The sequence below is a fragment of the Danio rerio genome, chromosome 8, assembly GCF_052040795.2.
Source record: "Danio rerio strain M-AB ecotype USA chromosome 8, GRCz13ab, whole genome shotgun sequence".
NCBI lineage: Eukaryota > Metazoa > Chordata > Actinopteri > Cypriniformes > Danionidae > Danio > Danio rerio.
Genome location: NC_141028.1, coordinates 21240780 through 21267429, shown reverse-complemented (window position 1 = coordinate 21267429; position 26650 = coordinate 21240780). Strand labels below are relative to the sequence as shown.

At 36.1% G+C, this 26650-nt stretch overlaps 1 protein-coding gene across 1 annotated transcript in view; it reads left to right on the top strand.

The window, feature by feature from the left end:
• Positions 1 to 401: 401 nt before the first annotated feature.
• The window catches only part of colgalt2b (collagen beta(1-O)galactosyltransferase 2b), a 30577-nt gene continuing 4328 nt past the window's right edge, over positions 402 to 26650 (top strand). Inside the window, exons 1-8 of the mRNA NM_001130076.1 lie at positions 402 to 708; positions 19911 to 20021; positions 21411 to 21528; positions 21656 to 21790; positions 22848 to 23052; positions 24452 to 24571; positions 26268 to 26341; positions 26474 to 26580. Of these exons, the coding sequence (NP_001123548.1) occupies positions 479 to 708; positions 19911 to 20021; positions 21411 to 21528; positions 21656 to 21790; positions 22848 to 23052; positions 24452 to 24571; positions 26268 to 26341; positions 26474 to 26580 (1100 nt within the window). The 5' untranslated portion in view covers positions 402 to 478. The remainder of the gene's footprint in view (positions 709 to 19910; positions 20022 to 21410; positions 21529 to 21655; positions 21791 to 22847; positions 23053 to 24451; positions 24572 to 26267; positions 26342 to 26473; positions 26581 to 26650) is intronic.

Below are 26650 nucleotides of genomic sequence, written 5' to 3'. Positions count from 1 at the left end.
TTTCAGGTCTTTGCCCAAAAGTTGAATTGGTAAAGAAAAACTTAAACGTAGTAGGCCTCCACGAGAACCTGATCAGGTGGATTGGCACGTCATATCATTTGCGCGCACGTGTACAGGGCCTGTAAGCTGCAAGCAGCACTTACTAAGATTGATGTCCGGCCCTTAAGTCTGCTAAATAACAGTATATTGTCTTACAAAGCATAATTATGAACATGATATTGGCTTTTAACTAGTTTATTTATTGAGCGGTTTTCCACTAGGTCTATGCGCATCCAATATGTCATCATTCCTTACTGATCTCTCAAAGAGTGAAGGGTGTAAACATTTGGAGGAGGCACCAGACTTTCGTCAAAGGTAACCCCTCTAAACCTCTCCACCTCTCTCTACCCCTCTAACCCACCCTCTCTGTTTTTCAGCCTCCCATTCACTCGGACACCCCGCTCAGGTTGTGGCAGGCAGCGGTGTCCATCAGGCAGAGATGCCGGCTGAGGGATTCGTTTTTGCGGCTGTGATTTGCGCTGTCATGGCGCAAAACTGCAGCGGGGAGCTTATGGCTCACGTGCAGGACCCGAACCCCGTGCCAGAATCCTCCTTGCTCAAGCCCAAAGTCATGATCGCGATTCTTGCTCGAAACTCTGCGCACAGCCTGCCCTACTACCTGGACTGCATCGACCGCCTGGACTACCCGAAGGACCGGATTGCGATATGGTGAATAACTCCTGTCTGAACTTTTGTTTTCATGGGGGGTTGCTTTTAAAGACGAAAGTTTGTGTGATCAGATGGTTTGCTTTTGCAGCTAGTGTGGTGGCTGAAAACCGAGAAGGTCCTGTGCATAGTGGAGTTATTGTGAAGCGTGCGCAGGTAAACTTCGGTTAATGAAAACCTTCAGGCAGATAGAGGAACAGAGACGCCGCTGTCTGCGTGAAACAGACCTGTTAAAGAGCTTTTACTACACTCTGTCCACGCGTGTGTGCAGGGATTTAATTACATGTTAAATGGAGATGAAAGACATTTGCTGGCTAAGCAACATGTCCTGTCGGGTCTTATAATTAGAGCGCCAACTGTTTAATGACGTTTTCCTGTCAGCTAATGTTCGCGGCGACAGCACAACATTAATTGAGGTTTGTCTCGCGTAACCGCTCGTCCTGTCAACTATTTGACCATTATTTAGATGTAGGTTATTTGTAATTTATCAGTGTAATATTAGTAAAGTGAAAGTTCAAGGCTTTGAACTGTCCGCAACAAATTTCTAGATGAACCACTGTGTTGCTGGTGACTTTCACTCAGGAGAGAATTCGGTTTGCGCTTTTAAGTTGTAAACATTTGTTGTTACTGGTGAAACGCATATATACGAGTATGTAGAAATACTTACAATGTTGTTAACTAGTTAGACTATAGGAATAGATTATATTAGTCACTGCTATAATCTAGTTAGGACGGTGTGCTAAATTGTGGATCCAGTTGAACAGTATATGCATTCATAATATTTCAATCCATAATAATTACAAGTGGGAGGAGAAGAAGGTTTAAACTCTGGCATATTATCTCTCCATTTCCATATGCCACAGGTGAGCATCCACTGTAACTGTTCTAACTTCCCTTCCCTTCAACCTTTCTCGTGGTAAACAGGTGATTTAGTTTTTCTGTTCAGATCCATTTTATAGAGGCTCACATGCACACAAAGCTTTCAATTTCAGCTCCCTCCCTTCCCTAATGTCGCTCTGCTCCAACATCTAAGCAAAACCAATTGGAAAGCATTCAGTTCCACGTGTTTAGGTTTACAGTACACTCTATTTCATGTTTTACCGCTTCTTTTTTTCTCTTTATTTGTTCTGGCAGGTTTTAGCTGGAAAAGCACAGTTCTGATTTTTGAATCCATGTACTATCATTTGTACTATAAGCTATCGTTTACTATCGCTGCTGCTTTAAAATCCTCAATGACAAATTGTTCATCCAGTTGTTGAACTTAACGTTTCAATGTGTATCTGAGCTGTAATGATTATCGACAAAAAATTAGCTTTGGATTGTTTAAAACATTAATGTGCACATACAATTCGATGGAAATCAAATTTTCCATGTCATGCCAACTTTAAACTAGCTATCTGTGGTCATTTGTGTCTGTCAGGAAGACCTTCAGGAGTTTACTGAACAAACGGAGCAGTAAAATGACAGGCTGAAAGTCCCACTGTTTTGCGAAAGAATGTGGAGAATTAGCGAGAGGAAAACATGAAGCGAGAAGAATGGGGCAGGGGAGGAGCACTGTTGAGAATTACACAGGGGCACTACGAGTAGCCCAGCAAACTACATTCCATCCCGATTGACCACGTGCACGGGTCACCCACTGTGACATCTCTCTATTCCACTTTCCCCCAACTTATTTGTTCTAGTGATTTCTCAGATAGAATTAGAGAAATGAACATTGGTATTTGTGTTTGCAACAATCAGTCTGTTGTTGAAGACCCCCAAAACCAAAATATGACCTTTTATAATGCATAATAGGGGCTCTTAAAGGAATAAAGGTGAATTGCATTCAATATAAATTTGAGTATTGTTGCAGAATAAAAATATACCTGCACTATTACATATCTTGTTATTATTAGATTAGGATTTCATATTTTGTTAGCTCACTTAATGCAAAATTCCAATATTAAAAAGCATGTTGCGCCATCTTCAATTACTGGAATTTGGATGGGATGCCAAATTGCTGGATAGTGCAACTGACCAATCAGAAGCAAGTATTCAACAGTGGTGTGTAATAAGCTGCTAAAATGTTAAAGAGTCAGAGAACGATTTCCTCTGACAATGTCTTGATTAATAGCTCAGACAGTTTTAAGTAATACAGAGGAAAGGCTTAAAGAGTGTTCATGTTCCCAAAGGCACAGTCCTGTAATTAATAAAATGGTGTTTAAGATAATAGCACTAACACAGCGTTTGACACATGACCGATCAAGTTACAGTCAGATTTATTGAACACAGACTCGTTTAAGAGCCGACTGCTCACTTTTGTGTTTACAAGACTTATTACCGGAATGATATGATTTTTCTTGACAGCCATACAAGCGAACTCAGGTGTTCATTCCTGCAGTTATGATGTTGTTGTTGAGGAATGCTGGGCAATAAATAAAGCATGGTGAATGTAACAAAGTTCCTGAGGAAAGAATGGAGATATATTGGGTATTGATCTGAAGGAGAGATCTGGAAATGATTATATGTCATTACATCTGTGAGTGTTTTTGTGTTTTATTAGGTTTGCATGAGTGCTGCTGTAAACAAAACACTGGCACAGCGTCTTTTTGGTGGGGTCTAAAGCCTAACTAGCATATTTTTTATTCAGTATTGTTCTTTTCAATGTGTCCAGAACCAATGTGTCCACTCTTTAAAAAACAGTTCCAATACATTTATTTGTCCACTTAAAAGGATAGTTCACCCAAAAATGAAAATCTGTCATTATTTACTGATCTTCCACATATTCTAAAGATATTTGAGAAAAGAAGTGCAGTGGCACACCTTTCTTGCGTATCCTTATGTGCAGTACCACCTTTTGCTGCTAGTCCAACAACCAGTATTTGAAAGGAAACAAGTAAGACGGTCTAAGACCTAAACTTTTTTTTTTTTAAAGTTGTACTGAAAAAATGCAAAACGAAAATACAAAGCTACAAAAGACTCTATAGCTGGGTCAAAAACTGTGTTGCTTCCAACGTCCATAGCTGCAATCATCTGACCAAAATGAACAAAGTAAATACATAATGTATTACTGCTGAAAGCCCAAAAAAAAAAAAGTATAGATTAATTATCAAATAGTGCATTGTAAATAATACAATCATAATAAATTCTTATTACATTTCAATATAAATTTTCACCATGTTTTTACCTTTTTAAGGTTCAGGACACCCTGGAGTACTTGTTTGAACACTAATTTCAAGAGTTCACACTTAGCTGAGGATTTATAAAAGCTTGTTTGGCATGCTGTCCTGGGAGAGAGCCCCGAGCTCAAGGGATCCACGAGCCCGTGGCTTCCTCCCGTTGGCAGAGCGAGAGGGGAGCCTGAGCTTGGTGGATCTCAGAACTCCCCGACTGCGATAGCTAAGGGAACACAGGGGTTAGACAAATGCTTGATTGTTATACGTGTTGAATGTCTTTGGATGGTGGGAGGAAACCGGAGAACCCAGGAAAAACCCACGCGGACACGGGAAGAACATACAAACTCCTCACAGAAACACCCACCGGCCCTAAGGGACCAGGGCCGGCAGTGTTCTTGCTGTGGGGCTCACAGTGCTAACCACTGGGCCGCCGTGCCACCCAATCAGAGGTAAAGGGGGAGGAGGGGGGTTTCTTCCAAACGAAGATAAAATGAGATGAAAACTGTGGTTATTTATAGTAGCTTAGGGTTCATGTGATTGGAAGATAGTGATTAGCAAATACGGGACTGGCCGTGATAAATCATAAGCACGGGATCCTCTCGAAATTAGTTTATGAATAAACTTCACTTGAACAGATTTGTGCGTGAGCATAAGTTTCGACCACAATAGCACCTGTTAGCTTTAATTGTTGATAAAACTGGATGATTTAGAGTTTTTCAGCTAATTTCATCTTCTGGGTTTAAAATAATTTTTTGGGGCAGAATCAAAATCGTTGCTGCAGTACAAATCTTGTAGTGGAGTGATGATGCGTGGGTTTCTCATTATTATGCATAGTGGAGTTTTCTTATCCTATGAGAAGACCCTGCTTCCTAATTATTTATAAGAGCATGTGCTTTCCGAAGGCAAAGCAGATCTGCTAAGCTGTGGGACCCAATAACTGGGTGAGATCGCATCCGCGCACATCACGGGTCATATGTTTTTATTTCCATGATTCCCACGATTCTGTCATGGCTGATACAGCAAAGCTGTTGGTTTGCAGCAAGCATTTTTGTAGAGAGACTGAGCTTTAAGAGAATTGGAGAACTTGGCGGACTTTGTCTTTTATCAGTTGAGTTTGTTACCATTCAGACACATCGCCTATATCCGTGCTGCTGTGTTTGCACATGTTTAAAATCCCTTAGATTACCGGCAGGGCTAATGGTTGGAATAGATATGGCAAGAAACCTGCTGAGCTGCTATTCAATGTGTCTGCATTCAGACTTGGGGATTGAGGAGGAGAGAAGTCCTCCTCATTTATAGTGTTTATATAAACATGATTATCTTTATAATGATATGTTGATGGCTACTGGCAGCCAATGTTTTTGAAAAAATCTCACAGGGTTGGAAAAAAAGTTTTTTGGGTGAGAACTGTCTCTTTAAACTCCAGAAGACCTCCAACAGTCAAGAGTTCAAGACAAAAGGAACAATAGGGCACAAAAGTCCAGACGGCAGGACCATTGCTGACTTTAGTTATGACTGTTTAGTCGAGCTGGAATTGTAGTTTATTGGAGTGCAGTGTTTTGAGTGTACTCCAATAAACTACTGTTTTTTTGAGTGCAAGGACCAAAGTATCTGTATGATACTGTTATGTAAAAGTTTTGTGGTTATAATAAGCAAGCATTCAAAGACATTATGTTTTGTTGTTTGAGTTTTGACTGGTCATTCATTCAATTATTCATTCATTCACTCACTCTTCCTTTTTAAAATAATCTCCTATTAAGGAAGTATTAATTTGCTCAAAAGTATTATAGGATAAAATAACTGTCGTCTGTTTAAGTGTGTTTAAAAATGTAATTTATTCCTGCAATGGTAACTCAGAATTTTCAACCATTAATATAGTTCCCGGTGTCACATTACTTTTAATCAATCATATTAGTTTGCTGACTTGGTGATTATTAATTATTTATTGTTATTATTAGTAATGTTTTGCTCAAAAGTATTTGAAATCTAAATAAGTAATTAAAAAGACGACATTTTAAATTTGGAAGAAATTCATCAGTAGTTTACAAAATAAAACTAAATTACATTATAGTCAACCATAACTATAAATTTGTACAATAAATTTCAAATATTGCCCAATATTAGAGGACAGAATGGAGATATAATAGGTATTGATCAGTAATTAATCACTAATGAAATAATACATTTTGTAATATAGGGTGGCACGGTGGTGCAGTGGGTAGAACGATTGCCTCACAGCAAGAAGGTCACTGGTTTAAGCCCTGGCTGGGCCAGTTGGCATTCCTGTGTAGAATGTACATGTTCTCCCCGAGTTCGTGTGGGTTTCCTCTAGATGCTCCGGTTTCTCCCACAGTCCAAATACATGCGGAATGGGTGAATCGAATAAGCTAAATTGGTCATAGTGTATGAGTGTGAAAAATTGTATGGGTGTTTCCCAGTACTGGGTTGCAGCTGGAAAGGCATCCACTGCGTAAAACATATGCTGGATAAACTAGCGGCTCATTTCGCTGTGCCACCCCAGATGAATAGAGGGGCTAAGCCAGAAAAAAAAATGATTAAATGAAGGAATTTTTGTAACAAATTATTAAGTGTCCTAATTTTGTGTGTGTGTGTGTGTGTGTGTATATATATATATATATATATATATATATATATATATATATATATATATATATATATATATATATATATATATATATATATATATATATATAGTTGCATGTTGACTGACTTAAAATGACTGGCTCAAATTGTTCTCTTGCCCATTGAAACTACAGTATAACTGTAATATTTGAGAATTATGCATAAGTTTACTCCAAGTATGTTGAAGAGGTATTTGGGTCTGACTATATACATGTCATAGACATAGTTGTTTTAAGTTGTCCCAAACTGCACATTTGACAAAAGACAGGCATGCGTGAAGCAGACAGCTCTGCAGGGACACATTCTAGCGAATAGTGAGGTATTTGAAGGTGACAGAGGTTTATGTTGTTGGAGTTGAAATGCAGTTTAGTGCTGTCTGCTGGTTTCATCCTTCTTGTTAACAGAAGGTCTACACAGCAAGCAAGCAAGCAATCAATCAATCTGTCTTCCTCTCGCCGATTCAGTCTTTTACTCTCACACCCCGTCTCATATTCTTTCACAATCAATTTGTCTTTTCTTGTTCTTTGGATAAACACAGATTGCATACTTGTTCATAGTTTATCTGAGGTGTTTATATTCTCAGCTGTAGCAAGAGTCTCTGAGTTCATGTGAATGTTTGATAAACTCCGTCAATGTGTCAGGTGAGATTGTGGGAATCTATCCTGCATGTCAGACCGGCCAGTATGGAATCATATATGCATATTGATTAAAATGTTTCCATCTTAGTGATATTTTTTTCTCTTCTAAAAGATTTGCGACAGTTTGGCAACTATTGATGCTTTAATCAGATTTGTAAGTCCTGAACACGTGCATACGAGAACAATGAGTCATTAGCATATTATGTTCTGAATGGATCTACTTCATTGTGCAGCTGTATCAAATTAAGGTCTTGTTTACACCTGGGCTGTATCTGAAATCGATCCTTATGCCCTTTAATTGTGCACTTTTTAAGGAAGCAACCATTTCTAGTGGTGTATGAAACCATAGCGAACATTATGAAGTGCACTCTATCAATCCCACAATGCACCGCAACAATGAGTGTACAACCAATGCACAATCAACAGCTAGAAAATACCCACAATGCACCGTCAGAATTCACGTGCTGAATGAATTTTTGTATCTGACCACAAGATGGCATCTACAGCAGAATTCAAAATAAAACGTGATTTATTTAAACCGTAATTACTGTGGTGATTTGTATACAGTACATGAGCATAATTACTCATTACTAATAGACAGCTCGCTGATTGTTATATAATCTTCAAAGAGTCTGACCAAGAAGTTTAAAATCTGTCTGAGGGATTTATTAGCCAGCAAATCACAAACAAAACATCATCCCTTCAATGCACTTAATGCTTGAATTTACTAGCTTGTTTTTATTCACTTCTAGTGAACAATATTAGTGGACTAATGAAGGGAATGGAGTGATTTCAGATACAGCACTGGTACTTTAGTTGATCTAATTGGAATTCCAAAGTCTATGTGGGCTTTAATTTAAATGGGCCTTTCCTGATTGTTCTATTTAATTATGAAAAAGCTTGTGCAATAAGAGTGATAAGGAGAGACTCTTTTTTTTAGTTTCCATAGCTTTGGAAACTATACACATTTGACTTTTTTATAATTAGGACTTCGGCAAAATTAGAAATGCACCACATTTTCAGCCTCTAAAATGGTGAGGAAAAAAAGAGCTATGCTGTTCCACACTGTGAAGTGGCTTTCATGCCTGATGCAGAAAACACTGCACTAAGAAACCCATTCATTTCAATTGCTTGTGCTGAGCATGGGCGATTTGCTGCTGTGTAGACCAAAGCGTTAGAGCAGCAGAGTACACGTCGACTAACTTGGGGGTCGAAGTTCAGAATAGCTCAATATTTCTCTCTGTGAACACTTTGCTTATGTACATATACTTTAATTTACTAAATAACTTGTAAATAAAATGTTATTTTTTTACTTGTTTTTTAAAATCACTATAATTTAACTTAAGTTAAATTGAAAAAGTCTTACAAAATTACCTTGTGAGTATTTAAATAATAATTCAATAATAATAAATAATTATAATAAAATAATACTTACTAAGCATTTTTGGTTTAGTTTTTTCCCCAGTTTTGTTGGTTTTAGATTTGGAAAAATAGTTCAGTGGCTTTTTTGTTGTTGTGGTTATTGCTTTGAAACAGCATCTTCAGGACTTCGCAGTAACAATATACAGTTCACTGAAGCTTCACCTTTTTCTTTTGCATGTAACCTTTGACAGCATTGTGCGATAGTACATAAAATGTTGACATAGACATAGCAGCAGTAATATCTGGACTCCTAGTACTTCTGTAAATATTCTCTTAGAGGGAATAAATCTCGGTCACACTTTATTTTGATGGTCTGTTGAATTTAAGTTACACTGCATGTACATTCCAATTAATTCTCATTAGAATATAAGTAGACTATTTGGTTGGGGTTAGAATTAGTGTAAGTTGACATGTACTTGCAAAGTTTCTTATAGTCAGACTCAGTTAAAGCAGTATCATCAGATATTAAGCAAACAGTCTACTAATGCTCCAATGGACCATCAAAAAAAGTATTACCTAAATCCATTTTATGGGAGATTTTTAACTAATGACTTTCAGATCTTTTAAATGCACATGTAGATACACTACATACTAACGAAAAAAGAAAACTTTATCATATCACCTCTACACTAGCACTTGTACAAAAGTTTGCTAAATATCATATAGATAATACATAAATTGCTGTTGTCAGCAGGGATGAACTGGCATCCTACTCGAGCTGTGTTTGTGTGTGTGACATGGCAGTGCTGTGTTGACAGAGGGTGGCTGGAGGAATTTGAGTAGCAGAGGTTTCACGAGCCCCTTTGCCCCCTCTTCAAACTACAGAGCCGGGCAGCCACGTCAACCCATTCATGGGGGCAGAACCATTGCAAGGCAAACACACACACACATGTTGGGTTTCCTTGTTTTTTGGGGATTTTTGTAGAGAAAAGGATTTTAATACTCAAATATATATTCCATTGCTAAAGCTTACTCGTAAACACAAGCCTTAAATATTTTTTTCTGCATTTGTAAATTCATAAAAAATTACAAAAATTACCTTTAATATAATATAAGCTGTTTTAAGCTGTTTTCCCACGGAGACCACAAAATGATGTAACACATGACTGGTATTGCTATTCTTGTGGGGACATTTACAATGTAATCTTTTGTTGAATTCCACTTTATTTACTTTAGATATCTTTTTAATATAAACAGTGTTCTAAAGTCACATTAAAATGGTTTAAAATGAATATTTGATATACAGTATAAAAAAATATCAAGGTTTAAGAAAACTGGTCCTTTTGGCTTGTTTGTTTTTGTACATACAGCAGAAACCAATGCTTTAGTGTTGAAATCCCCATTTTTATTATATTTGCAAAAAAGAAACATTCTTCAAAATGTTTTTTATCTATTATACAGAGAAAACCATACACCTTTGATAGACATAAGGGTGAGTACAGTTTTTAAACAAAGATTGTTCCATCAGTCCTTTCAGTTCCAGAAAGGTTTTTAATAGAGAAAATGTTCTGTAAAAGGGCGAGGCAGTGGCGCGGTAGGTAGTGCTGTCGCCTCACAGCAAGAAGGTTGCTGGGTGGCTGGTTCGAACCTCGGCTCAGTTGGCATTTCTGTGTGGAGTGTGCCTTTGCGTGGGTTTCCTCTGGGTGCTCCGGTTTCCCCCACAGTCCAATGACATGCGGTACAGGTGAATTGGGTAGACTAAATTGTCCGTAGAGTATGAGTGTGTGTGTGAATGTGTGTGTGGATATTTCTCAGAGATGGATTGCGCCTGGAAGGGCATCCGCTGCATAAAAAACTTGCTGGATAAGTTGGTGGTTCATTCCACTGTGGCGACCTCGGATTAATAAAGGGACTAAGCCGACAAGAAAATGAATGAATGAATGAATGAATGAATGTTCTGTAAACTAAACAAAGTAGTCATTATGACATCACTGAAAAAAACATTTTGAGGGCACCTTTATTTTTAAGTGAGTATCAGTAATTAAGGATCTCTTTACATATATTTATAGTAATAACATAATATAATCTTTTGTACTGTGTATTGTGGGTCACATCTGCAAAGATTATGTTTAGACTTCAGATCAAATAAAAATAAAAAAATGAGTGCCAGATTCATATTTATAATATGCTTTATTCATTAAATGCTCAGCCGTTTAGAATGTTATTACTCGATTGAATGGGTGTTATCAGTTGTTATCAGCTGATAGAGAAGGACACCTACTTCTGCACCTACTTGTAGGCTAAGAAGGCTGTTATTATCCATCCACATGGTTAATCAGCTATAGATTTCATACAACTGAGGCCGGAAGTTAACAAGAATTATTTATATTATTTGTTAAATTTCCTGGGTAGCACGGTGGTGCAGTGGGTAGCACAATCGCCTCACAGCAAGAAGGTCGCTGGTTCGAGCCCCAGCTGGGTCAGTTGGCATTTCTGTGTGGAGTTTGCATCTTCTCCCTGTGTTGGTGTGGGTTTCCCTGGGTGCTCTGGTTTCCTCCACAAGTCCAAAGATGTGCGGTACAGATGCATTGGGTAAGCCAAAATTGTCAGTAGTCTATGTGTGTGAATGAGTGTGTATGGATGTTTTCTAGTGATGGGTTGCAGCTGGAAGAGCATCCGCTGCGTAAAACATATGCTGGGTAAGTTGGCGGTTCATTCCGCTGTGGTTACCCCAGATTAATAAAGGGACTGAGCCGAAAAGAAAATTAATGAATGAATAAATTTCTCATTAATTGTATTTTATTAACTTCTACCCTTACCCCAACTTTAAACCCAACCACCACAATAATATAAAACAAATCTGAATCTGGAGTCTTCTATTAGTATAGCTGATTAACCATGTGAATGAATGATAACAGCCTTTTGAGCCTACCAGTTGGCACAGAAGGCCCCTACTGACCCATATCTATCAGCTAATAACCACTGATAACGCCCATTCAATCAAGTGATAAAATTCAAAGCGGGCGATCTTAATACAGCAGAGCCGTTGTTTTGAAAAGAATAATCATGCATGTAGAAGGACGTTTGTTACCGTGCTGTAAGAGCAGAATGAAACAGTCAATTTTCAAGTTCTTCATTTGATTAATCTACTTCAGGATTTAGTTTGATTGCATATTTATTGTTTATCAGCGGATATTCCTCTATCATGTCTGTATGAGCAGGTGGATGGAGTGTAAGATGTGCATGTATGGAGGTGAGTAGCATGTGGTGTCCAGATGCTTTCAATAAAGACATATGGAGGAGAAACAGATGAAAAGAGTGGGCCTTGGGCAGTCAGATAATGAGTTGGAGACTTACAATAAACTTCAAAAGAGCTGAGAAAGAATATTAGGTTTTTATAAGTAAAGTCCTGCTTCCTCCAAGCTCAGCAGGGGCATGCACACGTACATACAAAAAACCTAAATATTCTGCCACGCACACGCAGACACGCATACAGCCCTACAGACTTGAATCAGTTTTAACATGAAAATCAATACCAGAATAGTGCCAGTGTAGTAACTTTTAGTATTCAACATACATATGCCAATATTCGATATATTGTGATAATGAACATGGACAATATTGATATCTTGATCACTTCAAAATATTGTGAACAATTATTTATTATTTAAAGTTTTAGATTTTTTTTATATTTAGATTGTTGTATTGGGAGTGGTGTTCACCACAGCACCAAATGCTTGAAGACTTAATAGGCAATTTGTTTTCAAACATTAACATGTTTACATGTTAATTGTTGTAATATTAAATAAATTTCATGTGTGTTCAAGAAAAAAGGTCGGGAGAGTTTTTCTTCAATGTCAAAAATTGTAAAAATTTATTGAACACAAATGAAGAATTCAATTCACAGAATTCTGTTATCCACAATGCAATGCAAAAGTTACATTAAGGTGCGCAACCACTTTCTGTTCTGACTTTAACTTATATAGGCAGATGATATTAACAGGTGAAATTCGTCATTTGTCAATCACTGTTCAGTCCTCCATTGGCCGCACCCCAGACATAAGTCACATTTTTCTATATATTCTCTGCACAACAATAAAAGCATAAAACTTTCTGTGCTCTGTGTTCAGTTTTAACACCATTCTTCAGACAGGAAGTTTCTGTAGAGCTGAATTAAATTTTGGACCAGCATTTATCTATGTCTGCAAAAATGCTAATTAGTATGCACAGCATCCACACACAACAGCAAGAGAAGTTCAGTTAATATATGACCCTTAAATGACCAATAATAAATAAATGATAAATGATAAAACGAAAAAAAGACAAAAATAATAAATAAATAAAAACATTCCTTTTTCCCAAGATAATCTTGCCTAAGACATTGTAAATTCTGTGACTAATTATAGGCCTGTTGTTGCATTGGAATAAAAGTTGTAGTCATTTTATTAAATGACTAATGGCGCATTAGAATAAAAGTCGTAATTGTTTTGTTAAATGACTAATGGCACATTAGAATAAAAGTTGTAATCGTTTTATTAAATAACTTATGACGCATTAGAATAAAAGTTGTAATGGTTTTATTAAATGACTAATGAAGCATTAGAAAAAAAGTCGTAATCGTTTTATTGTATGACTATTAACACATAAGAATAAAAGTCGTAATCGTTTTATTAAATGACTAATGGCGCATTAGAATAAAAGTTGTAATCGTTTTATGAAATGACTAATGACGCATTAGAATAAGAGTCGTAAACTTTTTATTAAATGACTAATGACGCATTAGAATAGAAGTCATAAATGTTTTATTAAATGACTAATGACGCATTAGAATAAGAGTCGTAAACTTTTTATTAAATGACTAATGACGCATTAGAATAGAAGTCATAAATGTTTTATTAAATGACTAATGACGCATTAGAATAAGACTCGTAAACTTTTTATTAAATGACTAATGACGCATTACAATAGAAGTCATAAATGTTTTATTAAATGACTAATGACGCATTAGAATAAGAGTCGTAAATTTTTATTAAATGACTAATGACGCATTAGAATAGAAGTCATAAATGTTTTATTAAATGACTAATGACGCATTAGAATAAGAGTCGTAAATTTTTATTAAATGACTAATGACGCATTAGAATAGAAGTCATAAATGTTTTATTAAATGACTAATGACGCATTAGAATAAAAGTCGTAATCGTTTTATTATATGACTATTAACATTTTAGAATAAAAGTCATAACCGTTTTTTAAATGACTATTAACACATTTGAATAAAAGTCGTAATCATTTTATTAAATGACTTAACACGTAAGAACATAAGTTGTAATCGTTTTATTAAATGGCTATTAACACAAGAATAAAAGTCGTAATCGTTTTATTAAATGACTATTAACACATAAGAATAGAAGTCATAATTGTTTTATTAAATGACTAATGACGCATTAGAATAAAAGTCATATCTGTTTTTTTTAAATGACTATTAACACATTCAAATAAAAGTCGTAATCGTTTTATTAAATGACTGACGCATTAGAAAAAAGTTGTAATTGTTTTATTAATTTACTAATGACGCATTAGAATAAAAGTCGTAATCGTTTTATTGATTGACTAATGACGCATTAGAACAAAAGTCGTAATCATTTTATTAAATGACTATCAGTGCTATCAATGACTATCAAATAGATTAGTATTGTAATAATACTATAAATTGTAATTTAAATAAAAATAAGTAAATAAATAAATAAATAGGATACCAGCAGAAGCCTAGCAGTCAATGGTTCAAGCAGAAAAACATAAAAATGTAGTTGTGTTTGTATCGATATAGAATAGCATTCTAATGAAAAATAAAAAAATGGAGCATGGTTAGTGTTAGCAGTGCGTTGTTGCCTTTGGCTGTGATAAGTTGTTATGGATGGAGAGGTGAGAGCGAAAGGTGAGGAGAAAGTGTCTGTTTGGATATATGACTGACTGAAGCTCCAGAAAGCAGAAGTTTGAGTCATTCAGATGTTGGCTGGTTGAAATTCTTAAGGCTGTTTGCTTGTCCGGTCATGAATATGAGCATTGCCCCCTGCAGCCACAGCCAAGACATAGACTCAAAGACTTGCAGGCAGAAATACACTAACATCAGCAGAAATTAGATAACATTTGGGTGAATCTCACAAAAGGCTATCAAAGTCTGGGTTATTCTTCTGAAAGGAATATGCACAATATTCATTATTGACATTTTTTTAATAAGATTCGAGTATTAGTTAAAACAAGTTTTCTCCAAACTGCTATCAAAGTAATATAAATAATGATTAATGTATTGTGTTGCAAGATTATCTCAAACTCACAATTAATATAAACTACAAAAATATGTTGCTATACTGAAAAACAAAATTAAGCAAAACAAAACTAAGAATTGTCAGAAATAAAGCCTGAAATGCAAGAAAGAATATAAATAAATTGACAATTCTGAGAAAGGTAAACTCCTGAAGCTCTTCTTTATTCTTCAAACTTTCCACACCATTTATTGTCACAATTTTTCCATCATAAATTAATAGTTAATGTCTTACTGGTTTTTTTGAGAGTAAAAAAGTCAGAATTGTTACACAGGATATCAGAATTGTAAAAAAGTCTGAATTGTGAGATAAAAATGTTTAATAAAATGTAAATAAAATATTAAACTAAATCAAAGAAAATGACAGTATTGAGATTCATAATTAAGTATAATGTAATCAAAAAAGTAAGACTAGGGAAAAGTTTGTTTTAAAGTAAATTTTTACAAATTTTACATGCTATTTCAGTTTTTCGGTATTTGTAAAATCTACAAACAATTTCAGAGTAAACAATCTGTCAGACATAATGCAAGTCAGACATAATGCAAATATATAGTAATGCATAAAGTCAAGAAGGTCCCATAAATCTCCATAACACCTGAGAATTGTATGTATTGTAGTTTGTCAACCCAAAATGCTGTGTGTGTGTCTCTACCCAGGAGGTTTGGACAATGCACATGTGAAATCATTAGCCATTAGAGAGGCATTTAAAGAGAGCGTGTCTGTTTATTCCAGATGTTTATACCAGCAGTATGATGATGAAACCACAATACATATATTTAATTCATCCAAATGCAATGCTAGAATTAACAAAGAGACGAACAAAACAATGAGACTTGCACGCAAAGTAAAGCTAACAAATGTGCATTTATCTTAATATAATAACATGCACATGCATGCACTCTGTTGCTTTTCTGCCTCTTTGTTCATTCCAAACGTAACAGATTTTTCACAGATGTTCTGTAAAAATGATTGCAGCTTGCAGGCCGGTTTTCCTTTAAAACAACTGTGGCACACTTACATTTACTGAAGTCATCAGAGGAGCGCCGTGTGTCTGAAAGCTAGTGATCTTTTTTACCTGTCATTACCTGCTTGTCAGGTGTTTCGAACCAGTGATAAAGAACCAGACTGCTAATCAAGCTCAATGCTGTCTGTTCCCCCTGCTGTTATACACTCTTAAAAACCCGGACACCCACATACTTAAAATACACACCATCCTGGCTTGTATTTCTGGCACTCTGTGTTGTTAAGAGCGAGACTCTGTTGACTGAGTAATTGTCTGTGTTTGCATAAGGGACAAAATAGCAGTCACGGTGTCAAATGGCTGGTCAGTCACTTGTTATTTAAAGGCAAAGAGTGTAATAACGCCAGTATACTTAGATACTGTTATCTGACAGTGTTTGTTTGTGGGTGTATTTGCAGCTTTACACTAGTATTATTCACTGCAGATGCTCATGGCAGACATAAGTGTAGATTTGGGAGGCGGCAGTGGGAACAGGGTGGACTTGTCCTTCAGTCAGCTGTTTTATGCTTTCTGTCTTTTCTCAAATGTGTCGCAAATGTGAATTTTTGCCTGTTTTCTTCACCAAGTTGTAAGTCTGATTGTGTGGAAAATATACTGTCTTCCACAAAATCCTCACAGTTTGACAGGCATATTATGTTTTGTTTCCAAGACTATGTCTACACTAATCCTGATAAATTGGACTATGTCATTCACCATGTTAGCTAAATTGGTCACATGACTAAAATGCATCATAGTTTTCAAAAGCTTCAGTTTTCACAGTCCATACCTACATAGCAAAATTTCTCAGGCCCAGCTCTAGCCCACAAAATCAGCAATTGGTTGGCCCAGATGCCACAGTGAATTATGATGCATAACTAGACCAGGTCTAGCCTCTAGACAAGGGCCAAACATGGACCATATCTGGGCCCAGTCTTAGCCAAGTTAATAAACCATGACTGGGCCTGAACTCCGGAATTACAGCAATGAAACTGATAAACCCATGATGCATTGCAGTTTAGGTGCGCTATGGGCGTTTTTTTTTTTAAGCGACCTGGTTGTTAGAATTTTTTTCTTTATTCAAAAATAACTCAAATGTTTTTTAAATGTGGGTCAAAATAGGCCAAACTTATCTGAGCCAAATACTACTTTTGACATCTGACCTAAGTCTTGTGTGCTGCTTTAAGGACGGTGTCACCTCTGCCAAAACTGGGCCATGATTGGCCCACATGCTGCACGCCAGTGCCAGATGAACACCTGCTGTGCCAGCTTTATGCCAAATCTGGGCCAGAATTCTTTGCTGTCTGGGAATTGTGACGCAAATATGCCATTTGCAAATGTATCCACTTTGGACTATGTTTTCAAAATAATATATTATCATTAACTAAAATGTTGTCTCAGTGTGGACGGAAGGCCAAAATGGAGAAAAATATATGCGTTTTTAAAAAAAAAAAAACATGGCCCAATCTAATCTGCAAGGTTGGGGTTATAGTACAGTATGTTGCTCATTCATTACTGTTTCCACTGGTAATAAAAGGGTGGAGCTAGACTCACTAAACGCTATTGGTTTACACTGAATCATCACTTGCTCATGTAACAAGCCAGGGGAACGTCAACACAAGAGGTGCCATTTTTAAATACACAGCCAAAACACGACACTGTGATAATACAATGATGGTGCACAGTAATGAACCAGGTCATGAGCTCAAACAAAGTTTTTCTCTTCTTATGACAAAGAACAAGAACAGGATCTTCTGTATGTCCTCCATTGTTGTTTATGCAGCTGTTCACGTCACATTTCTCAATTTGTGTACACTTGCCACTCATCCACTTTTGAAATAATGAACTTAAACACACAAAAGATGCAATATTTTAATCACCCATAGCAGTTTTCATCTTTAAAGAAAAATGACTTCGATTGAAGCTTTTGGGCAAATGCCTGCCCAGTAAAGAGTACTGTTGGCAGTGAAAATGCAGACTTGATTAGAGTGATCTGTACCTAATCGTACTGTACTGTGCTGTACTTTCCTGAGTCATACTGCCTCATGGAAATGAGGCATAAATATCAGCAGAATAATGCTGGAGTTACATGACAAAGTTTAAATCAATTTAATACATATAGTTCTTTAAAATTCATGAGATTTTGGTATTTGATTTGGTATTTGAGATTTGGTATTTGCATCATGCTCGAATACTGAATTTCTACATGATTGCTGAAAGGTGTTCATCATGTTTTTTTGGGTGATTTTAAGTGGTTTCTAACTGAATAATGTGACATTCCGGCAACTAGATATGACTCAGGTCCTTATTCTGCTTTACCTTTATGGGATGATGCCTGTTTTAACCACCAAGTAAAAAAAACATATGAATAGCTTGAGGTGCCATGATGCCTATCTTTGTAAAATATCTACACATCAAAACAGCTAAAATTTTCTGTCCCCCTATTTGTACTTGATAGAAAATACAATTAGAAAGATAATAAATACTAGAACATTGGAAATAATCCTTGTTTTGTCCTGTTTCACAAACATACTGTTGTACACTGTAAACATTTTTGCTGCCTTACATTTTTTAGTTAAATTAAATTTTAAACTTACAACAATCAAACAGACTAAAAATATGAAGTATGAAAACTTGGCATAACATATCAAATTAAATCATTTGTTAAAACCTGAATAATTTTTCTTTTTTTAAAATAAGTAAAACAACATCAAAATATTTGTTGTCTTGACTTTTTGGTCATTACATATTTAGTGTATTACTTGTTTTAGGCCCAAACTTATTTGGTCAAGTTTTAGGCTTCAAATCAATTAAATAATACAATTGAGTTTTGTCGCGGTGGCGCAGTGGGTAGCTCAGCAGAAAAGGTCGCTGGTTTGAGTTTCAGCTGGGTCAGTTGGCATTTCTGTGTGGAGTTTGCATCCTCTCCCTGTGTTCGCGTGGGTTTCTTCCGGGTGCTCCGGTTTCCCCCACAAGCCCAAAGACGTGTGGTATAGGGGAATTTGGTAAGCTATATTGTCCATAGATTGTCCATAGTGTATGTGTTTGAATGAGTGTGTATGGATGTTTCCCAGTCATGGGTTGCAGCATGAAGGGTAAAACATATGCTGGTTAAGTTGGTGGTTCATTCCGCTGTGGTGACCTCAGATTAATAAAGGGACTAAGCCGAAAAGAAAATGAATGAATGATAAGGAGTCTATAACGCTAACAGGACAAAAGAACAATATCTTTTGAATCACAAACAGCCTTAAAAAATTGACTTGTTATAGTGTTGTAGTTGAACAAATTTAAAAATATGGTATGTAAGTAAATGTCTATAACTGTACAGTAAAAATCTGAAGATACACAGCAGTTGGATTTTATTTCTGGTAAAGGTGGGGTGAGGAAATGTGCATGTGTGTGTGAATGTGACGACTGAGGTGATGTCAATATTTGTTGGTTCTTTCCCACACGCTTTCACTGCAGAGACCCTGTGCTGCGCACTGGAGGTTTCCACTGGCTCAGCCAAACAGCCCTGACTCAACTGAGGACACTGTGTGTGTTTGTGTGCTTGTGTCAGTGTTTACATGTGATCGCCACAAACCACAAGTAGTAATGCTGGGAAAACTCACTGTTATGTCACAGCATTTGTATGTTTGTCACTTTTAATTTAGTCAAACTATGTATTAGTTGCTTAAATGTTGCAAAGCATGCTACGCTAGGCTGTTTGAATGCTAATATAAAACTTAGACAATACGTCTTTTATGTCTCACAAGCTGGTGTTGGCAAGCTATTGCTAAGTGCCTCACTTTCTTGCAAGCCAATAACCTTGCATGAGGAATTTATCTGCCCTAGGAATACAGCACTAGCTGCTCGCTAGCACTGTGAAATAGCACTTTTGGCATCTTCGTGTGAATTTTAATATTCTGATCAAGCTCTGCCACAAGTCTAGAAGGAAATGCTAACTGGAAACACATTGCTGGGTATATCCACCCTTGCCTGAGGGACGCATAGAGCCTTCGGTGCTCCTGATGAGCAGCTGTTTTTGGAGATGCTCTTGTTTATGTGAAAATAAAAGTACAATCTCTCTTGTCATTTCTTGAAGGGCTGCAACAGACCATAACGTGGACAACAGCACAGCCATGCTGAGAGAGTGGCTGAAGAACAGGCAGAGCAGATATCACTATGTGGAGTGGAGGCCCATGGAGGAGCCACGGTTGGTTGAAAACATCTTGTTCCAAAACAGATCAATAAGCACTAATCAAATCACTTCCAATCCAATTAGCACTAATAGCTGTTTATGTCAGGACTTTGTGGCAGTTTTTCTGAATTAAAGCATTTCCAGAAGAAGGATTAAATAAGTGTGTTTGCTCTGTTGACATTTATTCACCTTCCTATTTTTTCCAGTATTAATATACTCTCATTGGCCACTTTATTAGGTACACCTTACTAGTACAGGGTTGGACCACATTTTGCCTTCAGAATAGCCTTAATCCTTCATGGCATAGATTCAACAAGTTACTAGAAATATTTCTCAGAGATTTTGCTCCAGTTTCCCAGAGATTGCAGCCGGAAAAGCATCCACTGCGTAAAAACAAATGCTGGATAAGTTGGCGGTTCATTCCGCTGTGGCGACCCCAGATTAATAAAGGGACTAAGCCAAAAAGAAAATGAAGGAATGAGATTTTGGTCCATATTGACATGTTAGCATCACACAGTTGCTGCAGATTTGTTGGCTCCACATCCATGATGTAAATGTCCTGTTCCACAACATCCCAAAGGAAAAAATCCCAGTAAATCATCAGTTTAGCCTGTCTTGCACTAATAACCATGCAACATTCAAAGTCACTTAAATTACCTTTCTCCCCCATTCTGATGCTCAGTTTGAACTGTAGCAGATCATTTGAACATGTCTACATGCCGAAATGCATTTAGTTGGTGCCATGTGATTAACTGATTCGAAATTTGCATTAACGAGCAGTTGGACTGTTGTACCTAATAAAGTGACCGGTAAGTGTATAAAGTGGAAATATTTGTGTACCTAACAGTTTAAACAAACATGCAAAAGAAGTGTCATTAAACACTATATTTTGAGACTTTTGAACTCAAAAAAACTTGTAATGTAACTGTAATACAATTAATGAGAAAAAAGGCCATGTATTATTATAGGATTTTAAACCTGTATTTAACCTTAGAATGATTTCAAATTAAAAGTGTCTGATTTTGTCTGTCGTTTAAATTTAAAGGATTATAATCTTATTTAAGTGATTAAGGATTTGGAAAGTCTGACAGTAATCAGTGTTGAGTACTGCTGTAAGGTTAATCCTGCCAGGTTTAAATGTTTTGACGATGGACTGTTGGAAACATTCAATAGAAATTTAGTAAAGTAAATAATGCTGTCTGATCCCAACAAATGTAGTGTTCTTTAACTAAAATATACTCAGAATTAACACAAAGTGTTGTCGATATTTATCTAGGACAAATTATTTTAATATGAATGTAACATTTTCTAATCATCTAATTAAACAATTAAATTTAATTTTTCGATTTTAATTTGATATCAATCGATATTCATCGATATTTATTTGTTTATTTGTTTATTAAGGTCATACACAGATGAGTGGGGGCCAAAACACTGGTCTTCGTCTCGTGTCAGTCATGTAATGAAGCTCAGACAGGCAGCATTAAAGGCTGCAAGAGCTCGCTGGGCTGATTATATACTGGTGAGTTCACTCTGTCATTATTGTCATGACTTACTTGATTATGGTGCATCTAATACAGCAGTGTTAATATAAAAACACAAGTACTAATACCCAATAATTTCATCATTTCTCTTTCTTTTTCTCCCAGTATGTTGACAGTGATAACCTGCTGACCAACCCACGGGTGTTGAATCTTCTGATGGCAGAGAACTTAACCCTAGTGGCGCCCATGCTGGATTCAAGATCGCTTTACTCAAACTTCTGGTGTGGCATCACACCTCAGGTAAAACTCAGTCACCTCAGAAAAGAAACTGACCAAAAAAAAATGTTATTCATCATTTATTCACCTTCATGTTATTGCAGTAATTTCTTCTGTGGAACATAGAAAAACTTTTGAGTTTTTAATTCATACCATGACAAAAGGCACTTTTTGGTCCTCAAAGGTCCTTTTGGGTGTAAATCTAGATATAAGCATATAGCTGATTAATAAGTTCATCACTAAGTCATGGAAATAACACACGGTGAGCCTTAAACACCATTGTTTGTTTTCTAAAAAAGAGGCCAATTGGTACAAACTACAGACTCTGATGATCCACCTGGGTATATAAATATGCACACCCCAGGCTGTGTGCGATTGGCTACATCGTTAATAAGTGAGATTATAGCAATGATACCCCCCCCCCCCCCACCCCTTATTTGTAAGTTTATCTAAGCTTTTATTAAACATAGGATGTATTTGAGACTCTTATTTTGAAATCTGCAGAGACAGGGAGATTAAAAATTAGCAGTTTTGTGAGGCAAATGTTTATAATATTTATAATAAAAATCTGTTATATAATGTATAAATTAATAAATTTATTGATATATTATTAATTTATATCAGCACTACCCAAAGAGCCTTAGGGTTCGTTTAAATATATCTTGTGTTAATTTTACATGTATATTGTGAAAATTGCTAAATATATTTGTGAGGCAATAAACATATGTAAACTAAATAAGTGTTCAATGCATCGTTTTATATCACTCAGCTCTTGTTGTCATTTTCTTAAGTGATAGGACGCGAATAAACTAAATTAAATAAACTAAATAAATAAACTAAAATAAATTTTGTATTTATGTCTGTGTTTTCATATTCATTAAAGCTTCAAAATACAATTTATGTACATCTCTGTCTTTCCCTTTTGTCAAATATTTTGATAATTTAGCCTAAATTTCTTCCTAAAAACAACTCAGGACCAAACTGCTGTGCACAAAATGCTTTCAAACGTAAACATTCATTCATCATTCATATTGATTATGTTCAATACATTAATAGCCTGACCTTTCCGACTTTCTCTCAGGGTTATTACAAGCGTACCCCAGACTACCAGCCTATCCGTGAGTGGAAGCGTTTGGGCTGTTTTTCAGTTCCCATGGTTCACTCCACCTTCCTGCTGGATCTGAGACGCAGTGCCACACTGGACATGGCCTTCTACCCGCCTCACCCGGACTACAGCTGGGCATTTGATGACATCATGGTGTTTGCATTCTCTGCGCGAGAAGCTGGTGAGAAACTCGTTTAACAGCAGTTCGTTAAAAAGTTTTTTCTCAATTATGATGACATAAAAATAGGACGTAATTCAAAATAATTTAATTACATTTATTTTCTGGAGACGCGGTGGCGCAGTGGGTAGCTCTTTTGCCTCACAGCAAGAAGGCCGCTGGTTCAAGCCACGGCTGGGTCAGTTGGCATTTCTGTGTGGAGTTTGCATGTTCTCCTCGTGTTTGCGTGGGTCTCCTCTGGGTGCTCGGGTTTCCTTAAGTTCAAAGACATGCAGTACCGGTGAATTGGGGCTAAATTGAATGGATGTTTCCCAGTGATGGGTTGCAGCTGGAAGGGCGTCCGCTGTGTAAAACATATGCTGGAGAAGTTGGCGGTTCATTGCACTGTAGCGACCCCTGATGAATAAAGGGACTAAGTCGAAGGAAATTGAATGAATGTATGTTCTTAAAGCATTTGTAAACTTTGATCCCTTACTAAAACAATATTAAAACAAAATGTATTTCTATCTCATCTATCTTCTATATGCGTTATGAAGGATCATCTTTCATAAATAACCTATAAATAATTAAAATATTAAATGATATATATTATCATTCTGTTACAATACAAATGAGCTTGAACAAAAGAACACTTCTCTTTTACTCTTTAATACTACTATATTTATTATAAACAATGTTAAATTTATATTTATTAATGTAAAATCTATTAAATGTATAAATGTTAAAGTAAACATTTAAAAAAATATCAATTTATTCGGCAAAATATGTTACAAATGTGTTAGTGTAAAGGAAAATGAACATTAAGATAGATGCAGGTCATTATACTTAATATATTATACATTATGACAGATTTTATGGCATTATTTAAGTGTATGAGTTTTTTGTTTAAAGGAGCACAGAATTTTTAAGCACAGAATGTTTCCAGAGCACATGTGTTCGCTGTTTTTTTGGGGTCAAAAACAGACACGGATCAGAGCATAACACACAATTCACTGCTCCTCCATCTGTCCAGCTCCGGTATATATCACTGAGGAGATTTTATTTTGCTAGTGTAACAGCTTTAATGTCGGATAATCTTGTGGCTAATATAACCAGCCCCAGCTGGGCGTTTTTATGGCTTCTCTGGGTGTTTGTGGATATCCCACTGAGGGAAATAATGTGAGCGAGAGAAAGGGCATGCAGAGAAACTACAGTAAATCCAGCAAACACACAACCAACACAAAGACGACAAAGCCATGGTTCCAAACACACCCAGAACTGCACCAAACCACACGAACACATCAGTGATGCAACACTTCATGTTTCTAATTGTGTGGAGAGATGATTACAGGGTACATGGGATTATGTCAGATATCACTGTTTGCGTGCACATTTATTTTATGAAGCGTCTGTGGTTTTTTAGGTGTACAGATGTATGTGTGTAACAGAGAACATTACGGGTTTCTGCCTGTCCCTCTGAAGGCCCAACAGAGTGTTGAAGATGAAGAGGAGAGTTTCACACACACCATCACTGAGGCCATGAGTGAGTATTAACACACGTTATACATATGAATATGTCTATTATAGAAATGCAAAATGACATACGCATGTGTATGATGTTTGCTTTGAGTTTTTCCAAATATATCCACACTTTGGAGAAATTGGATGACAGTCTTTCTAAAACATTTCAGGAGACGATGGGTGTATATATAAAACTTTGTGCTTCTGTTTTAATCAAGTGGTAAAAATACCGCATTCCTCAAACTAAATAAAGTGTTTAAGGATGAATATTAAAAGCAACATTATTCAAAATTAAGGCTGAAGTTAAGAAATTACAGAAATAATAGTTATTTTTGACATTATTGTGTACATCAAAAGCAGCTTGTTTCCGTGCATCTCCCATCCTCGCATATCATAACAGATGCTCAGTATTTAGTATTTAAATGTTCAATCTGATTGAGGTTTTACAGTACCAATCAATCTGGTGTGGGTTTTCCAAACAACAGCATAACTCATGGATTAAAAACCATAGTATGATTATAAACAGTGTACTTTAAAGTATTTCCTAAACTCTGTCAGAATGGAGCCAGATCAGTCTAAAACAAATACATTTACAAAATATAATGCATACATCCACAACACAATTTACATTAACAAAATACAATTCGTATTTATAAATACACTAATTCAATTTGTAAATTCACAATTCGATTCATAAATAGACTTATCCAATTCATAAATTCAAAACATGATTCATAAATACACAAATCCAATTAATAAATTCAAAACATGATTCATAAATACACAAATCCAATTAATAAATTCAAAACATGATTCATAAATACACAAATCCAATTCATAAATTCAAAACATGATTCATAAATACACAAATCCAATTAATAAATTCAAAACATGATTCATAAATACACAAATCCAATTCATAAATTCAAAACATGATTCATAAATACACTAATCCAATTTATAAATTCTTTAGAATGATCTAGCTCCATATGTCACAGACCCATCATTTGAATCATGCTAGTTCAAACTTAAAACCTTTGTAATGACGCTCCTCAAAGATGTGGAGTTTAAATTTAAATCATATAAAAAATACATACAAAATACATACAAATAAAATCTATGACAGAAGCTTTCTTAAAGTTCAACAAAACTTTTTATAATTGTTTCACACACAATATTTAAACATAAAAAAATGTATATAAATGAACCATCAAACCACTCATACTATATATCTACAGTATCTATATACTGTTCACTCATCGGCCACATTATTAGTTACACCTGTCCAACTGCTCCCTAACGCAAGTTTCTAATCGGCCAGTCAGATGGCAGCAACTCAATGCATGTAGGCATGTAGACATAATCAAGACAATCTGCTGCAGTTCAGACCGAGCATCAGAATTTGTATCTTTATTGGAATGATGGATTTAAGAAACCAGCAAGCTATGTTTGTATCTACATAACTCGCAATTGGCTAAAGTTGGTTTTACACACTCCATATTAGTAATGGATTATTTGAGGCATGTAAAGTTAGCCAAACACACAAACACATCATGAAACACACCCATAGCCACTGCCCCTAATAAACCACCCTTTTTCCATCACTTTAATGCTTTTTAACTTTATATTTTCAACCTCAGTCAACTGGAGTTTTTATTAAAGCTTTATGTTCCATGGTGTAATTGTCAGAAGTGCATTTCAAATGTCTTTTCTTGCAGTCGATCATAACATAAAACCCTCCGAGTTCCTCTTCACTCCAAGCAAACCTCAGGACAAGATGAGCTTTGATGAGGTGAGAGAGCAGAATCTCTGGAATGTCTTGCATGACTGGAGACTCATGATAGCAGAAACTCAAAGCTACTTCAAAGTGACATTTCGTCTCGATTTGTTCCTCCAATGCTCTTGTTCTTTTATTTCACCTCAGATCTTCTTGATTAATCTGAAGCGGAGGTTCGACCGAAGGGAACGGATGTTGAACACTATGGCAGTTCTGGGTCTTGAGGCGACGCTGGTTGATGCCGTCGATGGGAAGTAGGTCATCAAATGGACAATTTGTGGCATCCTGTTTATTTTGGGGTTTTTTGAAATGTGTCAGAACTGG